The sequence below is a fragment of the Platichthys flesus genome, chromosome 8 (assembly GCF_949316205.1).
Source record: "Platichthys flesus chromosome 8, fPlaFle2.1, whole genome shotgun sequence".
NCBI classification, from domain to species: domain Eukaryota; kingdom Metazoa; phylum Chordata; class Actinopteri; order Pleuronectiformes; family Pleuronectidae; genus Platichthys; species Platichthys flesus.
The window spans coordinates 16,952,861-16,975,025 of NC_084952.1; the positions used below are offsets into that span (position 1 = coordinate 16,952,861).

Genomic DNA, 22,165 nt, shown 5'->3' on the forward strand with positions numbered 1-22,165 from the left:
TGTGAAGAAAAACTTTTCAAATTGATTTCATTGGTTCATTTCAGTTTAGCTGAGTTGCTATTGGTTAAGGCAACGCATGTCCCGCCTCCTTCAGGTTAGAGACGCTGCGGTAGTGTGTGAAAAATACACAGAGAGCAGCAGGACGATAATTGAGACACAGAGGTTTTGGAGTGATGAAACTTTAAAAAATACACTTTATATTGTTAAAAGGAGGAACTGTGTAAACAGAGAAAAGTCCGGTGAACCACTGAAGCGACCCTGGGAACATCTTGTGTTTGTTTTATTATTTTATTGTCCCGGCTGGGTTTTTTGGATACCCTGAGATCCTGGACCGTGGATTTGGAGTGATTCTCTCCCTGACGAGGGGGATGGCGAGCTACCCGCGTGAGCATTTGGATTGAGGAGGAACCTTTCCATTCTTCATTCTCTGTCCTGCCAGAGTGGTAGGGTTGTGGGGAAGGACTTCCAAGAACTTTCGAATTGAACTATTTCTTTTGGGTAAAACATTTTATTTTATTTAGGGTGCACCCGGTAAAAAAGACATTTCAAATAAGAACAAAAGTAACTGTCGGCAGTGTATGTAAACTGTTTATTTTCTATATATGTTAATACAGTGTTTTGCTTAAATCTACCTGTGTGTTCCTTTTACTCATTGCGGTGTCCAATCTCTTCTTATTACTTTGCCCTGCGAACCTAGTGTGTACTTACCTGTCAAGTGGGTTACAAAATGAATAGACTTACCTTCTTCAAGTGGACTCCATGAAATATGCTAATGTAGCCAACGTTTGCTAACAAACTGCTCCACATCAACTGGTTGTTTACTAAATGTTGCACTGCCCCCAAGTGGTCAACGTGTGAATCGACTGATGATCAAAAGGTCTTCTCCCCAAACATCAAGAAACAAATCTGTACAATTCTTATGTTTGTTTAGGGATGACTGTTGTCAAAGTGCAGATGAAGATGAACAAGATGGAAACATTAAATACTGAGCTTTAAAGCAAAGATATAGTGCATGGATATAACTATTGTTTCCTTATTTCCTCTCCTCTCCTTTCCTATCTTTTCCAAGCATTCTAGCATTAAATATCTCAGCAATGAAATTATTATGGAATTCTTATGGAAAATCATACAAATTCAACGAAACACAACCAAACATGTAACATTATATTTTTTATTATTTTTTGTTCATGTAAATTCCAGTTGAAGACACAGTGTTGCCTGAGTTTGCATAGGTGTGATAAGAAGGTAAAACATGGCAGCTGACAGACATCTCTCCAGCAAAGTAATGAACCACTGTACCTTAAAATAATGCCAGAGTTAACATTGTAACATGGATTGGATTGTCACACTACATAGTCTTCCTCAGTAAAGGAGTCTACATAATGTTTTGGTCATGAGGAAACTCCCATCAAAATGTTTTTAAAAAGATCTTTGGGCACAAGGGTTGAAATCATTTAATTTTACGGTGCAATTTTGGTTAGCTTACATGTAGGTAAAACTATATGGCTCATTTTTGTTCGTAATATGTAATAAATTGTAACTTATTTTTTCGTCCCTGGGGTCTCAACTGCAGGACCCCTTGAAAAAAAGTGAGGATAATGTCAGAATAAGCACATATGAGAATACAGCAGGAGGTTGTCTGCGTCCTTCATATAAACTGTGGATAAAGTCGGGACCAAATTGTCCAGACATTTTTTACAGACTTCATGTCTGAAAACAGTTTGACAGTGACAGAAGAACGTCAATAAGGGTACCCATAGTCACATTAGTGATTCTTCACCACAAATCGTTATGGTATCAAACTCTCACGTCCTGTCAGCTTGAAAAGTGACTGGTACTGGTTTGTGGAAGGAGATTTTGAATGGCCTTCAGGGGGGTTTGATCCTAAAGAGACTGCTAAAAGTGCACAATAATATAAAATCTTTCAAACGAATCTCTAACATTTCCTGCTACACATCCATATCTCTCAGCATAAGCATATACATACAGCATGCATGTAGGGCTTTTTACTGGTCCCCTTAAGTCCAGTTCCAATCACATTATTTGTTCACACATACAAAGCGTAAGCACTTCACTATTGGCATCTTTTCTTAATATAAGATATCCCCTTATAGCTGATGCTCTTTAAGAGACACCATGTTTAATACATAGGCTACATTGTAAACATTTGTTTTTCTTCACTTTGAGAATAGATCCTTCTTGAGCAGTGATTCAACGCTGCTGACAAACGGGGAGCGATTTCACATTTCCAGTGACGTCTGGGAGAATAAAACACCTTCCAAAATTGTTGTTTCAGGTGGACACAGATTACATTGTAAAACATACTCATTTTGATATTTTCCATAATTCCCTTATTAAACATTATATAAATAAACTGTAATCCACAGAAGTGTGTTAAGTATTCATCTTAATCCACATGTTCTTGGTCAGTGGCTAAAAATACAGTTTGAGGCAGATCCATTACTGGATGCAAGTGGTGGTCCCCGATGTCTCCCTGAGATCTTAGATTAGATTCTAAAAAAAGAAAGAAGAAGTTCAGAAGAGGTTTGAATCAGTGATGGGATCAAACAAAGTACATTTACTATATTACAACATTATTTATGAATCTGTAATCGTCACGGTTCCATGGCGTATTGGTTGACCTCAAAGACAAAAGCTGATGATTTTTAAAGATACAAGAGCTCCTGTGATGCCATCCAGTTTGAATGTTATCTTTTTTATCTTGACTTTGTGCAATGACATGCTGCACTTCATTCAAAATTCAGGTCTAATATCTCAGCTGTGGATCAGGAGATGGGGCAAGGCATCCTCTCGCCAGAGGGTCAGCGGTTCGATCCCCGTCTCCCTCTTGAGCAAGATACTGAATCCGAGTTGCCCCTGACAGCAGTGCATGAGTATTGTGCGTTAGAGAAGCTGCTGCACTGTATGAATTTGTGTGTGTGAATGGGTGAATGAAACAACTGTCGAGAGATTTGAGTTGTCATCAAAACTAGAAAAGTGGTTTAAAGAGATATGTAGAAATATTAGACCCCGCCTCCTTCAATAAGGAGCAAAGTGCACCTGTAGCATCATTGATGGAGAAACATCTACAATGGATTAATCCTTAACGATGTTGTATTAGGGAATAAGCTAAATTCTACATGTACTTATACTTTTAATACTTTAAGTATATTTTAAAGCAACTAATTACTAAGTTGTAGAAAGTAGAAAACTTTGTGTGGTACTTTTCCTTTAATTTAATTTAAGGTTTCATTCAATTAGTACTTTTTTGTCTGTTTATTTGTACATTTACTTTGAGTTATGTTTGAGTACTTCCTCCACAACAGAAAATGTAAATGCCCGATGATTCACCTGTTTGGCTTTTTCTGACCAGCAGATGGAACCAAAGCAGCTTTAGCAGCCAGCAGGACTTTCACTTGATCCTGCAATAAAATGAGAAGTAAGACAAGAAAAAGTTCACTGAAGAAATGTTTGCACATGTCTTTAACATATTAATAAAATGTGTCTGAATAACTCACCACTGATGATTTGTTGACAGGAAGAGGAGGTGGAGGTCTGTTGGGAGGGTCCGGTCGGAGTTTAGCTGCAGCTGAAGGCTGTAAGCGACCTTTAGGAACAGATGGAGGTCCTGAAGGTAACGGAGGAGCCCAGGTTTTTCTCTGCTTGGTCGGCGGTGCAGATTTAAGAGGAGGGGGGGTGTAAGCCTGAGGAGAGATTTGTCTCTGAGGAGACGACACAGGCTGGTGCTGAGGCTCCGGCGTCTGCTCTTTCTGAACTGCAGCACACACAGGTACAGGAGGAGGCTTCACTGCTGGACGCACAATAGCTTGTCTGGACCGGGTCGAGGAGGATGGGCTTGGACAGGCAGGGGCCTTCACCTGTGGGAGAACGTGTCTTCTAATTATCAAAAAGGACAGAGACATACAGCCCGATATGAGTCATCAGAGGCTACTTTACCAGGTGGTCCGACGGCTGCTTCTTTAGTAAGAACGTCGGGTTGGCGTGTCCGTTCAAATGACCGTCAGCTTGCAAAGGCTTGGCCTCCACTGGGACTGAACAACTGTTAGAAACAGAAGTAGAGATCCATCATTCAAACTGTCAATACACACAACATGGAGAAATTCATTAGCATTCATAGTATAGTAAATTATTAAACTAACTGGGGGTGTTTTTCAACAGGAGCTTTTTGATAATGTCCAAACAACAAGGTGTAGACAGTTTACAGCACACCAGTACTGGGTCGGCCCTTATCACAGAAATCTCTCAAATCTCGTTGTTTTTCGAAGTTGTCATCATCTTCAGCGTTTTTCTACTTGTTTGGCAACTCTATTTCATCCTGAGATATTTGTTGTCTTTTGTTCTTGTAGTTATTCATCTGTCCCATGTTAGAAACTCGCTGTGTCACATGGATTCACCCGGACACTCAAGCAGGAGAAACTCAACTGACTCAGTATTTTACATTCTCACACAGAGCCCCGTTCCTGACGATGTGAAAAAAGCCTGCAGACAACCAATCTGATCCACACTCAACTAATTAAAGCCACTATAGAACAATTTCTAAGTGGTCCGATGCAGCTAAACTCCTTGAGAAGATGTGGTTTCTCATCTCATTGTATCTCTGACTGGTAATTACATGAATGAATTCTTTCCAGTTTGATTCTTTCTGAGAGACTACGCCTGTTTCGAGTAACAAGTTATTAATAGCAGTTCCCCTTTTATAAGACTTCTAAGAAGAATTGAAGAATTGCATCACAACTTCCTCATCGGTACATTGCAGCAAACCACTGTCGCAATGTACCGATGAGAACCAGCCTCAATGTTGAGATTCATGTAAGTAAGATGTCTTATCTTATTTTTACCATTTAAGTAATGACAATCTGTTCATGTCCGAGCTTCAGACAGAGAAACAATTGTAGGTGCTTTCCTTTCCACACATTTAGATTAGTGTAATCTGTCAGAATCTAGTTATGATGTGTCATATTTGTTTGGACTAAAGAGGACAGAGCTGTTGCTGTTACAAGACAATAAGTTTGGATCAATCTTTCTGACACTCCAACTTAGAAAGACAGTATTGTCTTTTAGAAACCCGTCTGAGATATCTCTTCAATGAACAATCTTTTTTAAATATCAAACATTTTTTTCATTTCTTACTCATGTTTCATTTTCGATTGCTTAGCTGCATAGCTATATTTAGAGGAATTTGTTGTCATACCTCGGCACCGGGGGTGGCGCTGATCTTTTCAATGGGTGGAGTTTATGTCTGTAGCAGCACCAGAGTCCGACAGCAGCCAGAACCACAAAGAGAACCAGAGGCAGGACAAGCAGGACTGGAAGGAGACCGCCTGATGGAACATGTCATAGAGTCAGGAAGTAGAACGATGTCACTTTATGCATATCAACAAAATAAAATAGTGCAGTGTCTTACTGTGGCTGATGACAGGTCCACTGTCGACACTCCCACCTGAGCCCTTCTGGTCACACAGAGGAGGAGCCCAGCCACGGTCACAGTGGCAGTTATGGTTGTTGTTACACAGCTGGTGAGAAGACGTGTCACCCATTCAAATTACAATGTAAACGTTAACATTCATTAAAGTGACATGCAGGGATTCGGATTGATGATATTTTTGGCCAATAGCAGCACTTTGAAATCACTATTATATGACATACTGTATAAATAACAGGTTTGATAGTGGAATGTAACAAAGTACGGTACTAAAGACCACTTTGAAGCACTTGTACTTTACTTTCTCGTTCAAAAATTACATTTAAGAACATCTGTATGAACTTATTGAGCTACATTGTCTATTGATAAATGAAAGTATGATTTGTTATGTGGTTTGTGCAAAGAAAGGAAATCAAACAGAAGAATCTGTGGCCATCTGTGTTTTAATGTGTTTTTTATGTGCAAGGGGCAGATTAATAAAGAGTTTCTTCCTTCTGATGCTTTATTGGTTCATAGAATGTGTATAGGTGTGTAAGTGTGTTATTTTGTTTTGTAAAATAGTTTGGATTACCTTGAAAATTCATGAAATAAACTGAACCAGAAAGGCTAACATTTAAGAGGAAATATGTTTTTTTTTCATTTCACCACATTTATTTGACGGCTAAATTTTCTTTGTATATTAAGGCTTAACATTGAAAGGGGGCATCCTGCTGTGGGATGACAACTCAACTGAGTCTGCTGATAACACTTGACATTGCTGTGATTCTACTTTTTAGTTAAGTAAAGTATCTTAAAGTTGTACCAATGCCAAGGATCTAATTTTCATAAATAGCGGGCTGGCAGCCAAACCTCCCCCAGCACTCTAGAGGAAATCCACCTCACACTCATTGAAACTCACCCCGTGTCCGTGGCACTTGGCATTGCACTCATCAGCCCGCAGAAATGATGCATTGCGGCACTCTCCATTAAAGCAAATCTGTCGACAGGAGGAGGGTGAGAGGGAGAAATTCGAAAGAAGTTTACTTCATGAAAAGCATTGAGCCACAATGTCAGCAGGTTAAATATGGCTATCGGACAAATTAAAGAAATACTGAGATCAAGAGCGTCCTCCCTGCCGCCATACGAGTCTCACCGAGTCGTCTCCACACTTGGTGCCCGTCATGACCAGGCCTGGATCCAGGGTGTCTCCCTGTGCCTCGTCTGCCCCGGGAGTGTACACATGTGTTCCCATACACCGGATTCTCTTGTTGTCCACAGTGACGCTGGTCTCAATGCGAACGGCGTTGCTCTCAATGGGCTTTGAAGCTGAAGTTAAACACTGGATTTTCCCACATTTTGCATCTCTGACAGAAATAATAATAGATTGTTGATGTTGATCAACGTTCGACATAGAAAATATCCCAATGTTTCAATAGAACGATAGAGTATATCAACCAGAGAGTTAGTTTGAATGCGCTGTTGAATATTTTGTTCTTCACCTGTCCTTGCAGCTCCTGTATTTCCCGAGCTGATCTTTGCCACAGTTCCCGAACATGTCCCCGGCTATGTTCACCTGTTCAAAACACAGGTCGGGGGCCGAGCGGCCATCTGTGGTGGGGAGAAAGAGAATGCATAGAAACATATTAATACTGCTGCGGACACGCAAACCCAGTAACCAAACAAATTCACGCACAGTGTGTTGCATGCGACCACCTGATGGAGACCAGATGGCTCCTGTGGTACAACAAAGCCTCCCCAGGGAGTGGACATCGCACAATAACAATAACCTGATCTCGCACCCACAGCGGGCTCAGCTCGGACCCCGTCCAGTCTCCCTGACTTAGTGTGCAGAGCAGGTTTATTTTCTTTAGTGATATATTTCATCTTATCTCCAGTGAGAATATTTGAAGATCTAACATTTGCATATATTCATTATTGATCTGGGGAGTCAGGCTACATTTTTCTCTTTAATATAATCCCATCATGCCTTTGAATCCTGGGCTATTTTAGCCATTTGATATCAGATGTCATCAAAATAAAGTAGTTACAGCTTTTCCTTTCCTGCTCAATATATAGCATATAATATATATATATACAATATATATATATATACTTAATAAAGCTATACGAACAGCCGAAAATGCAAACAATGTTGCAAACAAAAACATATATACATATAACATATATATAAAGAAATAGCCTATGTATAAAATACAAATAAGCACACCACTGAGACTGCTCCTGAAGAGATGTGCAAATTAAAATAATGTAAACAGAAGAGGCCATGAAAATATAGAGCTGCACAACATGTATATATATATATATATAAAAGGTAATTGTAATGTAAATGGAGGATATATCTCATTTAGAAAAAGATGAACAGGTTATAATGGCCCAGTTTACTGACCTCGTCCCCACAGTGACAGACACTGCTGCTCCAGCGTCAGACACATGCCTGTGTAACAGTAGGCCCGGCCGCCCGAGCACGACGTTCCATCCACCAAAAAGAAGTTAGCAGGACAAGACTCAGCTTTGCCATCGCAGTACTCGGCCAGGTCACATGGTCCTGAGGGAGCACGGCACAACACGCCTGGGCTCTTCAACTAGATGGAGAGAGACAATACGAAGAAACACAAGAACTAAGAGTGAAGGAGAAGAAATTAATTGTAATTGTCTCTCTAGAGGTAAGAATCAGCTCGAGGGGTGACGGATTCCTCGTGTGAGACATGACTTTTTGTTTCTCTTCCACAGATTCTCATATTAGTACCTTGCAGTTATCACAGCAGATGCCATGGGCGCACTCGGCCCCAGCTTTCAAAGTGCAGTTGTTGGCGTTACAGCAGGGACTGGTGCACTCCTACACAAAAGAGTGAGTCATGAGTCCTGGCAAAAACATACAAGATGAATAAAAGCTTCTAAACACACACACACACACACTGACCTCTTCCTCGCCACAGTCACATTCCTCCCCCTCCTCGAGGTAACCATTGCCACAGCGCTGCCCTCCGTACATGGACCTGGTGTTGGGCAGGTTGAAGAGACACTTCCCTCCTCCGGAGCTCAGGTAGCTCTCCAGCTCCCTCTCATTACAACCGTTAAACACTCGTGGAAACGGGTGCCTGTGCCATGGAGGAAACACAAATACAGTACATAAATACTCACAATATACTGGATTAAATCAAATTTCAAATCCCACGTTTTTCCTTCTGAGTTATAACTATACCCAGTAGCGGCGGCCATGATGCAGCCCCCGTCCTCTGCTCTGGCCTGACAGCAGCCCGTGCTGTCATGACTCATGCCGAAGTTGTGACCCATCTCGTGCGCCATGGTGGCGGCAACGCCGAAGGCAAATTCTGAGTGGTCCTTTTGAGGAGAAGAGGCGAAGGCAAATTTTATTATAATAACAATAATAATCATGATGCATCCTGGCGTTCAGTCATACCAACATAAATTAACTCCAACCTGAACAAAAGAGCTTTATTTATTTGTTTGTTACCACAGAGACAAACATTCACTCAATTGTATTTGGTTTTTTGACTCTGGTCTCTCACCGTGTTCACTCCACCAGACTGGTAGTCGGAGCACATGGCTTTGAGAGGAGCTAGCCCAATGATGGTGCCGTGAAATGACTTCCCCCTGGAGACAGAAACACTCGGTTGATCAGTTTCACCTGGACTACAGCCCACTGGGATGCAACTGGAGATGCTTATCATCGCCTGTAGGCACCGCCCTCTCTTCATTATGTATGTTGAACTTTTGTTATTAAAGCAGGATACGGATATGGAACCTCACACCCGATTGGACACCGCCTGGAGGTGTCCTTCTTGAACTTCCTACTTCCTGTTTTAGACTGCGCTGAGTGAAGAGCGGATCGGCACATCATTCGTAGCAGTGGATCTCAGCAGCTCACCAGCATGCTTTGTTAGAGGACTGATTGTTGATCCATTTGTCTTAACACGGTTGAGTGAATGTTGAGATTGTAAAGAATTTTGGCAAACACCCTGGAGACTAGGACAGGTTAAGATTTAGATACTGATACTCCGCTATCATATTGTAGAAAGATTTCTATATACGTAGACACACTAGGAATATGGGTGCAGTTATGGATTTGTTTTAGCAGAATTGCTTTTGGACATTAGACATCGATTTGTAATTCTGCTTTCAAAGAGTCCTCTGTTTGTTCTATTTATTTCTATGTTTAAAACAGCATCCACTCGCCCTCATATAGTTAAATCCCTACTTCACTAAGAATCACTACTACAATACTTCATATATACATTTATTTACACCCTACATCTGGTTTTATGTTATATATTTATGTTATATTTTATTAACCCCCAAGGCTGAGACATGTCCGTCAGATAAATGGGAAGACTGGAGAGAGAGAGAGTGAGAGGCACTGACGTGATGAGCTGAGCGTTGTCATTGGGCAGCACGCGGAGCTGCTTGCGTCTCCAGGACAGGAACTCTGCCAGAGTGCTGTGTGGGTTGTCCGACACGCTGATCATGTCCTGGCTGGACCACACCTCCAGACCAATTAATGCCACACGGATGTTTAAAGCCTTGTAGTACTGAAGGAGTAGAGAGACACACAGGAACAGTGACAGTTTAACTCATCATTACTAAATATAGGTGTGGTTGTCACGCTTCTCATCAACCGTTACCTTGTCAACCAAGTTAGCCGTTTCCAGCAGTTTCAGTTTGGTCTTCTCCAGATTACTACCATGCTTCTCAAACTGCAAAAGATATAAGCCACAAGTTTCAGTGAAACAGACGCACCCACCCACACCCTTACGTATTTTTACATGTTCACAAACCACAAAAGGGACTTTTCACACTTCAAATAACAGACAGGAAATGAATCACAGCTTTATTTTTACTTGATCTATTCATCATCTTTACCACTGAATAAATTTTTAATATTTAATATTTACCACATTTGTGTTCTCACCTCAGCCCTGTCTGCCACCATCAGCAGCTCCACGTACTTCATGTTTTGACTCAAGTCCCTTTTCTCCTGGAAATTCAATGCAGAACATGAGCTACAAATCTATTAGGTGGTTTGTGAGAAATGTGTTACAGTAGGCGTATGATCGCTGCCCGTCCTGTCCGAACTCACCCTCTTGCTCCGTGATGACATCATTCCATGGATGAAGTCATTAAGCCGCTCCTCTGGCTGGTCCTTGTCGCCATGGTGATGCAGGCAGTTTCCTTGAGGCAGATGGAGACTCTCGGCTCTGATCACGGCGTGCTGCCGAGCGTCCGTGGAAACAGGAAGAGGCTCTATCAGGTAGCTGATGCTTGTGTTCAGAGAAATGAGTCCCCTGGGGTAAAAAAAAAAAAAAAAGGCACATCGTTGATGGCTCCATCCAATCACCTTGAGAAAATCAATGTGATTAATGGTATTGCTGCTTTTCTATTAGCATTTTATGGCTAAAAACACAGTTCCTCCCTAATAACCCCAGTGCTTTTAAATGCTGAAACACACAATCACATAATAAGATTCATGGTTGCAAGAAAGGTCTATTTTTATTTTTATTTGGCTGGGGTGGTTTTATGAATGGGGGCAGGGTGGGGCAGAGAATCACGTGTCTCAAGTGATTTACTTGTGTATAAAAATAAAATCCACTGGGACATACAGAGCGATACACAATCCCTTTTGACAAAATCTCTCGTGAGTGCAGACGCTTAACACACAAGCACACAAGCAGCAGGTCAGACAGCTGTAAGAAACATCTGGAGAGGTCAGACGCCCACATGTCAACGTCCCTCTTCGCTGTGTTTGCATTCCTCCAAAGAAGACATATTAATCCACTTGTCCTCCAGATGCAGAGCGATGAACCCAAAGAAAAACACAAACATATGGCTGTGATTTCTCTCTGCGCTTGCCAGTTCCTGCTCCTCCTCTCTGAGCGCGTCTCCAGCAGGAAGCATCAGCTGCTCTGGAGCGACACCAGGAGAAAACACAGGATCTCCACACTGAGCTGGACTCAGTGAACCAGCTCTGCAGCCGATGACCTACTGACCCACTTGACTTCACAAGACACTGCACACAACTGCTTCCTGGCTGTCACCTTATCAACCCAAGGTCTGACAACAGGTTTCCTCCACCGCTCAATACAAGTTCTGTTCTTTACTAGTCTCTGAAATCATGTACACAAATATGATTTCAGCACTTATGATTTAGAAATACTTCAAAACTGTATCAACTTTGATTAGTGGGAATGTGTGGTTGACCTCGTTGCTGATATGCTGTTGGATCTACACTCATTTCAAAGCATGATGCTATGATATTATGAAATGAAGCTGAAGCATGCCATCATTTGTATGGACCCTAATCTGACTTTTCTATCGATCAGTACTTATTATATGTTTAAAGTAACTTGGCTACATGGCAAAATAAGTGGAACTGGGATAAGAGCTGGGTAGTAAAAGTCAAGTACATTCTAAAGACATTTGTCACAAGGGTGGTTTCTGTCATTTTAGATAGTTCTTACTAGACTTATCGATTTACTGATAACATCAGCTGATATGAGCCTTTCTCTGACAAATCCGTTGGCGTATATTTGCTGGTTTGCACGAAAATGTAAACTTTGTATTGTTGATGGGGGAATGTATAATCCCTCTTTATTACAGGGTGCACAAAAACTCAACACAAACCCTTCTCTGCACAATTCTGTCTGCATCACCCAACTTCCTTTTATTAGTACAGCCCTCTCCTGCCTTCAATTTCTGCAGCTTTTTTACAAATTTCCTAAAGCAACTGGGGCCTCTTCGCTGCCCTTAACTCAGGGAGCTGTCTTCATGAATTACCGTTTATCTAAGGAGGGAATTCATCTTCTTAGAATCTAGGAAATGTCTTTCACCACTGGGGACAACTCTAAATATTATTAGAAGTTGCTGGTGTTTTACTTACCTGAGTCCTGAGCATGTGCTAACAGCAACACTGGATCCTTCAAAGCCCTGAACCACCCCGTGATAGAAGCAGTGTCCCTGGGAGACAGAAACAATCACAGCTCAACACACAGCGCTCTTTGTGGAGAAATAAAGTGACACAGTTAAGAGGGCAGAGGGCCTGGTTATGTGAGCTAAAATGGTAACAATTTATGTTCATACACCATTTTATTTGATCAGCTGCACTGATGTTTATCTCCCTCCTGTGATTTTCAACTCCCGTCTGCAGTTTGAGAACATCAAACTGTCTGACAGACTTACAGCGTTGGCAGGAGAGGAGGACTTGCGGGCTCCGTCAGGGGTGTACCATATTTCCTGATATCCAGGGGCCAACAGCTGCCTGGTGAAAGACGACACACAAACCAATTGGGCAATTTGCAAGAGAAAAAGATGTGGTGTCAGACATTAAATCTCCTGAAACAGCTACAATATGGAGTAATGGTGAAACATAGTGTATAAAGGTGCAGGACACAGAGGAGGTAGAGGGGGACTAATTCTCTCCGGCAGCCCACAGCTCATAAAACATTCATTCTGACGGAGACGCTGTAGAAAACCAGACGGCTTTAAAGATTTAGATCCTCTCAGAGATACGCATTAAAAAGAATGTGGGAAAAGTGTTTTGGCTCCAACTAAATCCATATATACCTTTCCCAAGTGACCCTTTCTTGCTCTCTGAAGAGCTGAAGGGGGAGATGGTCACAGACCTACACTGAGAGGCTGGATTTGTTTGAAAGAGCTATTGAGTAATATCCTCCTTTTCTCTATAATACCGAGATTTAACCATTAGTATACAAAACAGGCTATAAGGGGGTTTCTGATAATCAGTTACCCATGGTCATGTCATGATGAGAAACTTGAATTCCTTGTGTGTTTGTGATTGAGTGGGTGTCTCTGGACTCTCAGTCTGTTTCTGTCAAACCTACCGGTCCAATATTTACATCTCAAACAGATGCTTGTTTTCCTGTCTCTCTCTCTCCTTCCCATTCTGCTTCAATCCATTCATCCTGTTTTCATTCATAAACTCTGTCTGCCCCACAGCTGGTTTCCTTTTGCTCCGCGTCTCTAAATCTCCCCTCATCTGTCCTCCCACCATCGGACCTGAGATCGGTCAAACAGACCGTGTCTGCAGTGAATTCAAGCCGCAGGGAAACGTACGTGCTCAATATGCTAAAGCTGATCGAAAGAGGGAATCTGATTAAGGATCTCAAACAATAACACATCAAACGTATAACCCCACACCAGGGAAGAGACTAAGGGCCGAGCTGGAGAAAACAAAATGACAGGATGTTTTTTATTTCCATTTTGCATTTCGAGAATGGTCAACATAAAGTCTAAATGTTGAGAAAAAATGCTAAAATCTCGAAAATAAATTTGTTAAGTTAAGAAAAAGTCAGAATGTCGAGAATAAATTTGAAATTTTGGGGAAAAAAGCATAAACATCAAGAATAGACAAGAAATTTCAGGATTTACGTATAAAAATATGTCAAACTACTCATATTTGATATTTTGTACCAATATGCAGAATGCCTGTGTCAATGAATTGGTGAAATTGTTCCTCAGAATAAATTTTAGAACCAAGTACATTCTCTTCTAATACATAAACACAGTGGTGGTCAGTATTAGGTCTTTGAAGAGATTATGTTCAGAGGGAGAAAACAGTTGTTCCTTTAACAGATCTGATGAAGAAACCGAAGAGACTTGATCCTCAACATTTTGACTTTATCCTCAAAATAGAAAAGAAAAATGTTCATCTATAATTTTTGTCTTATGACCCTAATTCTCTTCCATACCACAAGGATTAGTCCAACTAGTGTTTTTATTATTTATCATGTGCTTTCATTTATTTGTCATCCTTACCATCTTGTGGGTAATAGGTCTCAGAATTAACAATTAATCCATTTTCAACCTTGTCAATGCACTGGATAGAGTTAGATAAGAACAATGATACCATTCTCACGCCTTCACAGAAAAATATTTATAACAAAACCATTTTTTTGCCGGGAGTCATTAATGACTGACTTTCTGTTGTGATCAAACAAAGATAAGTTCATGAGATTTACCAGTGCTGGTAAATGTGGTAGATGTATTTTGTCATTAAGTCTTGTCAACTATAACTGCAGGCTATAGCTTCACATTCAGACTTGAAAGTGTTATCAATTCTCATCTGACTCGCACCAAGAAAGTGATTAAGTGCGTTTCGGGAAAATGTCAGACCGCTTCTCTAAAAGGATGATGAAGACGAGTTAAGGGAAGATGGGGGATTTTTCTTTTGTCCTCCCAGACGCCCTGAAGGAGACTAGCCTCTTGAGACAATACATGCCTGTTGATGCAATCAGTGACAAAGCAAGTCAAAGACAGAGAACGGCTGCTTCATCCTTTAACAGATTACCACTCTGAGGGTCTCAGATCGGGGGGGGACTTAAAAATGATTGCTCAGTGATAATGTATCCGGCTGATGTCACCCTTAACGGGGTAACTAGCGCTGGGTTGTGATTTGACCCTTTGCCCTCATTTATATCTGGACGTCGTCTAGGTTTCCTGCCTCGTATTCCCATCATGTCCTCCTGTCGTCTCTGTGACCGGCTCTGTCGTCACGTGTCGTTATAAAAAACGATCACTTTTTCCTCGAGGAAACACACAATCCTCTCCTCCATCCTCCACTTTGCTCACATGACCTTAAGAAGTATAACATGTCCCCAAGTTTCTAAGTCTTAATGCTGTATTCTGCAATTAGGAGCCAACAAAGACAGCTCAGCACAGTCTCATGGACAAAATGAAATAGTTCACATAAAATAATCATTTAAAGTGGTTTACAAGAGCCCGACATCTCAGATAGCTATGATACCTTTCCCAGGCATCAAAGTACATATTTGCTTAAATGCACTAGTATGATCATTTTTATATTGCAGAATAAACAATGCAGAAAAGATCTGCATTTTTGTCTGTATTCATAAAACCCATAGTTCGAGTTCTATATATTGTTTTTGTGTACTGTTAGAAATTAATGCGTGCGTTTCTGAATGCAGGATGATCAAGCCCAATATTGGATTGGACTAGACTAGAGTAACAATTTGGAAGAGAATGACGCTTTATCATAGAAGCTGCTGTCTACAATAAAAACGTTGGGTATTATTAAATATTAAAAAAATTCCGTCTTCAGAATCCAAAGATATTCAGTTTTCTGTACATTAAATAGTCAAGCAGCAAATCTTCACATTTCAGGGTTTTTGTTTGAATAATGATTGTAAAAATGAAATCGGTTTATCTTTTATTGTTTGAGATGCTCATTTCTACATTTGTCTCTGATTTCCAAAGACGATGAAACAACCAGTTTCATAAACCCTATCAGCAGTAGGCTAACTTTGTTGCCAGGCTTTGAATCAACCAGTATAAAACTGTTGGAATACCCCGACCCATACACGACTAATTGTATTGTTGTAGGTGCCGTCACTGCTTTCAAATCAAGACTGTATAAACCTCTAAGTGATGTCGGGAGCCCTCCACAGAGCTTGGATGTCCTCCAGCGTCCAGACACATGCTTTGATTGAGCAGCAGAATAGTGGCTGAATCACGACTATCTGGCAGCAAGGCTGAGACAAAGGCCTGGTTCAGCCTTGGGAGGAGAAAGACGGGGTGGGGGAGTAATGCTAATGTACTTGGGGGAGATAGTGAAGCGGGGAGCGAGGCGATGTGGGGTAATGCATTATAGGGTCAGTGGGTCGCATTCTCTCATGGTATCAGATGACATCACTGCACATGAGCGGAGGGAGGGTGAAGGCTGATGCAAAGTCAAAGTAGCACTCAGCAGTGGATGATTAAGAGGCTTTTATTGCACAGGGAGGACAATGTTCTGTTGTGTGAAGGCCTGTGTGTGAGCCTGTTTCCCCAACATGCACACACACACACACTCACACACTTGAGGTCTTGATTTAGATATCAGAGCAGACAGGGCCGCACCACCATGAGACTAAACACAGACACAAGGGAAACAAGGACAAACGAAGGCATCCCTTGCTCTGCTCTGCCTTGACCTGCAATCCATCAGGTCTGAGCTTCCAGGCGTGTTTGTGTTCTTTTGGGGTGCTGTGTGTGTACATGTGTCGTGTGTGTGTTTGTGTCTGTGTGTGTGGCCCCAGTCTCCCACACCCTGACCTGCAGGGAGTGCGTGGGAGATGTATATTTGAGCTATAGAGCCCTGGGGAATATCAGATGAGGTGAGGGGAGGTAAAGAAAAGAGAGAAGTAATAGGGTGCTCATTTTTAGGCGAGGAGAGGGGAGGAGGGGAGGGGAGGAGAGGAGAGGAGAGGAGAGGAGAGGAGAGGAGAGGAGAGGAGAGGAGAGGAGAGGAGAGGAGAGGAGAGGAGAGGAGAGGAGAGGAGGAACAATGATGTGTTCATCTCCCAAGGGAATGCTTTAATTTGGGTTTGTGCTCTCACGGGGGTGCAGGAAGGGCGTGAAAGAGAGGAACAGAGAAAGTCACGCAGAGGGGGAAGCGAGAACATCCACACTATTCATATCTCACACCAAAACTCAACCCGAGTGTCACTGACTTTCCGGTCCTCAACCCTTCTCCTCCGCTCCTTCATTCATTTTCTTCCACAGTTTCTTCCTTTCGCTGTATTTTTCCAATCTCCGCTTCCTGCTCCCTGAGTCAGCACGACTATAGCCTGTCCCTGGCTCTTAACCAAATCAACCCCACTGCTGGGCGCCTCACGGCTTCTCATCAAGATAAAAGCTCAGGCAGACACACACATACACACACAGACACACACAGACACCCGCACTGATACCATCCAACAAAAAAGACCCATGTGCACACTCAGAAATGCACATTTACAAGCATGACAGGCGGGTTGACATGAATGGACGGGACTCCAGCCGCCACGCGCTCAGAGAGCCACATACATTCACAGCTTTGTCTTCCTCCGTGCTCTGATGAAGTGATATATTTAGTGAAGAGCAGATGAGGTGTAAGAGAAAGATAGAGAGTGGAAACAAATGGATGTAAATGCTGCAGAGGGAGAAACAGACAGATGAGATCAAGAGCATCTCACAGCTCATTTGGGTTCTCTCTTATCTGCTGACTGTCAGGGTGTAGCTGCGACAGGGGCAACGAGGACACGAGGAAGTAGCCAGGGCACAGGGATGGACACTGGCAGCATTTCCTCTGGCTTCCCTCCAAACTCAGACATTGATCTTCACAGACATTAACTGCTTTCTTGACTTGTCTCCAAATCAGGGCAACAGAGGACAGAGCAAAACACAGTATGGGAATCTCTGCTGAGGTCTGGGGGAACAGGGCGGAGGGGATAGAGCTCGGACTAAATACAAACACTGTTAATGTGTTTTCTGCAGAAACTATTAGTGGGATGATTGCTGAACCTAATGGTCAAGATCTATAATGATTCCTCACCCACAACCCACAAGTTGATACAACATGGCAAACTTAATATTTCATCATAAAACTGAAAGTGCATTAAAAAGTGCTGCTGTGCCTATTTTTGTTTTAAATAAAAGCATTTCATTAGGGGACCTAAATTCTTTTTGATTTTATTTCCAAGTAATTTTCTCCGTTTTTTCTTATTACAATTACAAGTCGTTTACACATTAAAATGTAAACAACTGGGTCAGGATACTTAAAGTGGATACAGAAATGATTTATTTTTAATAAAAATATTAGGCAACCTATATTTTCTCATAAATCAATTCCTGTGAATTGATTTAATTGGTGCTTTTGTTATCTGATATTTTACTTATACTTACTTAAATTTAGTCGTAAATTAATAATATTTACATTTTAAACTTTGTATGTTTATGGAGCAATATTTAGAATAGAATGACAAGCACACCACAAACTCATACCACTTGTCAACACAAACTCTCTTGAGAGCTTCGTCTGTTTCTTCTAACCTGTGTCACCGCTTCTTCACTTTCTTTCAGGTTTTTTTTCCTTTTTGCATCTGTCGCCCGTTAGAAGCGTCCTCAACAAAATAAATACGATAAAAACAAATGACCAACCCCACCTTTACATGAACTGTGGCTTGCATGAACGCTAAAGAGAATTCACAATGCATGTGAAAGTTCCAGGTCAATAAAGCTCTCAGACAAGGTACATTAATGAATCAATACTTAGAATGCGGGATGTGTTTCAAAGTCTGTTTTTACCCTGAAATGCTTTACTTTCTTCCCCATGCTTTATTAGCAAAAAAAATCATCACTTTCACATTAGCAATGATTCGTTTTTTTTTAACAGTGCACTGCAATTCACGACGTGTGAAGAAATGTTTACAGCTTCCATGTCACAGGAAACAGTTGAGAAGTTGCACTTAATGTATTTCAAAATGTTGTTTTCTGCTGTAGTTCCTCTTTCTGTGTATCTTCATCCATGGTTATTGTCTTGAACACATTTACACATCTCTATTTAAGTTTGAACGACTGTAAGTTAGATCAAGTCCTTCATTTCTCCTCTCCATCCCCCTCTTAACCCCCGTACGGAGAAAAACACTGTGTGATTGATGAAGATTCCTGAGCCAGGAGGGAATCTAACAGTGTGACCACCTGCTGGGGAGGGAGAGCAGCGGGGGGTTAAATCCCTGAGGGGACGTCCGCTCAGACACAGCGGAGTCATGGTCTGTTAATGTGTGTGCCTGTGAATGACTGACAGAGGCCCAATACGTCCAATGGTAAAAACGTTATATATCTAGAGCTTCATAAAAGCGTCCCTTTCCACTTGAGCGCTGGCTCTGATCCAGACGTGATAAACCGGAGCTCTGTGTCGTCACCTCTGACATCTCCAGAGCTGCGGCCCTCCCCGCTCTCCCACCGGCGCAGCGATCACACTCTACATTACAAACTCAGATACTCTGCTCGCTTCCTATCACCATCCCCATTGTTACTGGACAGGAACCGCTCCATCAGATTATAGGACGTAAGAGGCAGAGGTGCAATCTTACTTCCTGTTTGCCCAAGGCGCACAGATCGGGTGTCAAGCCTCTGTCGTCTAAAACCATCATGCTCCTTTTCCTCCCTTGTTCCCCATCGCTGCACCCACAGGGGTATTGACCTTATAAATGTGTATGTGACGACTAGCATCTGTTCAAATCAATGCTGGGGCGTCTTGTGGATGTCTGATGATGATTAAGATACAAATACTGAGGCTATATCTGGATCTAATGGTAGTAATTTGGTGTGGGCAACTTTGTAGTGTAAAGTCGGAGAAAAAAAACCATTGCAACATTACAACACCTAATGGACAAAATCAAACTGAAATCACTCACTGGTTTTTCTCCAGGTGTAGTCTGAGCTCCTGGCCCTCAGCGGTGATCAGAACCTGCGTCTCTTCGGGATGCTGGAATAATAATAATCATAATATTAAGCTTCAATTGCATAGCACTTCTTTAACAAAGCTACAAAGGGCTTCACAAAAGGAAAAAACAACAATAACTATTAATGGTAAAACCAATAAAATAAGTTAAAATTCACCCAGAGATGAAACACTTTAAGAAGAGATTTAAAAGCAGGAACATTTATAGCATTTCTGATCCCAGCTCCAGAGTTTGTGGAACTTTAGTCAACAATCAGAAGACGATCAGCTGATATAAAGTGACGTAAAGGCCCACAGGGAGGTAATGAAATCCTTGATTACACAGGAGCTTTTAAAGTCATGAACAAAATCTAAAAATCAATGCGATAACAAACAGGAAAGCAAATACAGCGAGGCTACAGCCAGTGTTACGGTGCCACATTTCCATGATCCACAAGCATTTGGGGCCAATAAAAGGCAGGGAGGCCTAAATGAAACCCGTATTGAGGGCTGGTAAAGTTTAAAGGCAAGTACTCAAAAGTTAAGAAGGCTTGAATCTTTGAAAAAATGAATTTTTCTTTTTTTTAAACTGACCCAGGAAGTTTAAGTAAAGCTTTAACTAAATAAGGTGTATCAGCCCACATGACTCATGGGCGCCCCCTAGAACCTTACAAGGAAATGTGCGTTTCACCTTCGTGCAAAAAATGTGAGAACTACAAATAGTTTCTTAGAACTATCACCTAATCCCAACAGGAAGTCTGCCATTTATATTTTAATGTGGAACCTTACTCAAATCGTGGCCATTTGGAAGGGTGGTACTTAAACAAACTCCTCCTAGAGAATAAATCAGGTTGACTTCATACTTGTTCAGTCTGATCCTACAACCTTTGTGTTGCTAAACTGTGAGGCCTTTCACACTTTTGTCAGAGATTGCGCTTGTTGGCAACATTATGATGCTTCACCATCAAAAAGAAAGTTCACTTTCATATGACTTGTCAAATCTGCCCCAACTGTCACATAAGTGATAAACGTCCTGGCCTGAAGACATCAACAGACCAGTATTTCAGCTATAGTTATAGCGCAACCCACTGGCAACCGGAAATTACATATTTTCTTTCTTAAGTGAAATGGACAGAGAGATAAATGTCTTACCTGATTGTTGGCAGAGCTGCTGTGTGAGTGAGGATGCAGCCATTTAGGAGAAGTAATCTCATAACTCTGTACATGCTGGAGGAGCCTCTCCTGAGAATCCGGCTCATTCAACCCTGATGGAAATCAAAAAAAAAAAAAAATTAAGAATGACCAAGAGCAAGTTCACTGACCTTAAAATACAATTGAGTTTGATCTCCAGTTGTGCATTTGTTGCATTTAGGCAAATTAAAGCAAAATTAAATCAACACTTGCGTTTGTAGTTTCGTTACAAACAAACACGTGGAGGTAGATTGAATTTAACGTGGAAACACATTCCGGTGCAATGCGATCATGTGCGTTTTGTTGCACGACATGTTTACAGATATCACATTTGGATCTTATGGCTCAGACAAACACTCACCATCATAGACAGCTGCTGCACATGCAACTGCACAGTGGAGGAGAACTGCGAGCAACAGACACAGACAGGACCGAACAGCACCGACAGCCGCGGGACTCATTGTCAACACACACCGTGGATCCAGCCCGAGACATTCGTGTTCGCAGGAGAATAATAATAATGACAAAAAGAAGAAGAAGAATGAGAAGAAGACTGAGAGTTTTCACATCAGAGGGAGGAGACGCTGCCCGGGAGACATGGAGATCATCGTCTGAATGAGATGCTGCTGCTGCTGCTGATCACACACACACACACCTCTCTGTCTCAACCCCTCCCCTTCACCAAACACACATACAAACACACGCACACAAACACACACAAACGCACACATAGATAGGATGACAGGACGCACGAGCGAGCAGCATAACACTAAATACCATCCTGTTAGAGACGAGATGAGATAGAGGGGGCGCTGTTTAGCCTCTCCATGGTGACTTCGCCAAATCTATTTTTTTTAGATAAACTAAAATTGCCCAGGGTCAATAAAGTATCTATCTAAAAACATTTTTTTTTCGTCTTAAATGAGTTGTTAGCTTCATTTCATGGAAACATTTATCCACACAGTATCTCAGTAATCAGCTCTTCCACCAGATAGTTTTGATTACATCTGTGCTATTAAATGTATTTATTTGTATTCTGTTCTTTTATTGATTTGATGTCTTTCTTGTTCCAACGCATACATTTATATATATACATTTCTTGTTTATTTCTTGTTCTTCTTCTTGTTCTTGTTCTTGTTCTTGTTCTTCTTGTTCTTGTTCTTCTTCTTCTTCTTCTTCTTCTTCTTCTTCTTCTTCTTCTTCTTATCATGATTACAGTGCTAATGAAATTCAGTATGACACTTTTATCAAGTTGGGGACCTAAAAAGCCACAGATTGAAGAAACGGATTGACAG

At 41.6% G+C, this 22,165-nt stretch overlaps 1 protein-coding gene across 1 annotated transcript; it reads right to left on the reverse strand.

Moving 5' to 3' along the window:
* Positions 1-1,185: 1,185 nt before the first annotated feature.
* adam19b (ADAM metallopeptidase domain 19b) lies at positions 1,186-21,469 on the reverse strand. Its single transcript, XM_062393272.1, has 23 exons — positions 21,232-21,469; positions 20,832-20,944; positions 19,654-19,724; positions 12,638-12,716; positions 12,339-12,415; positions 10,542-10,746; positions 10,374-10,439; positions 10,087-10,158; positions 9,827-9,993; positions 8,974-9,058; positions 8,646-8,785; positions 8,364-8,541; positions 8,190-8,279; positions 7,830-8,025; positions 6,922-7,030; positions 6,576-6,786; positions 6,342-6,419; positions 5,426-5,534; positions 5,213-5,342; positions 3,958-4,060; positions 3,519-3,878; positions 3,352-3,422; positions 1,186-2,514 (listed from the first exon to the last, which is right to left on the reverse strand). Exons 1-23 carry the CDS (start codon positions 21,329-21,331, stop codon positions 2,508-2,510), a joined length of 2,817 nt encoding a protein of 938 aa, XP_062249256.1. The 5' UTR covers positions 21,332-21,469; the 3' UTR covers positions 1,186-2,507.
* Between the last annotated feature and the right edge of the window lie 696 nt (positions 21,470-22,165).

What these genes read in the sequence shown, in the direction of transcription:
- adam19b (XM_062393272.1), bottom strand. Translation starts at nt 21,331, where the DNA reads ATGAGTCCCGCGGCTGTCGGTGCTGTTCGGTCCTGTCTGTGTCTGTTG. An exon ending in TACAGGAGCTGCAAGGACAG is followed by an intron (nt 6,787 to 6,921) that starts GTGAAGAACAAA and finishes TATTTCTGTCAG; the next exon opens with AGATGCAAAATGTGGGAAAA. An exon ending in CCAAGTGCCACGGACACGGG is followed by an intron (nt 5,535 to 6,341) that starts GTGAGTTTCAAT and finishes TCTTCTCACCAG; the next exon opens with CTGTGTAACAACAACCATAA.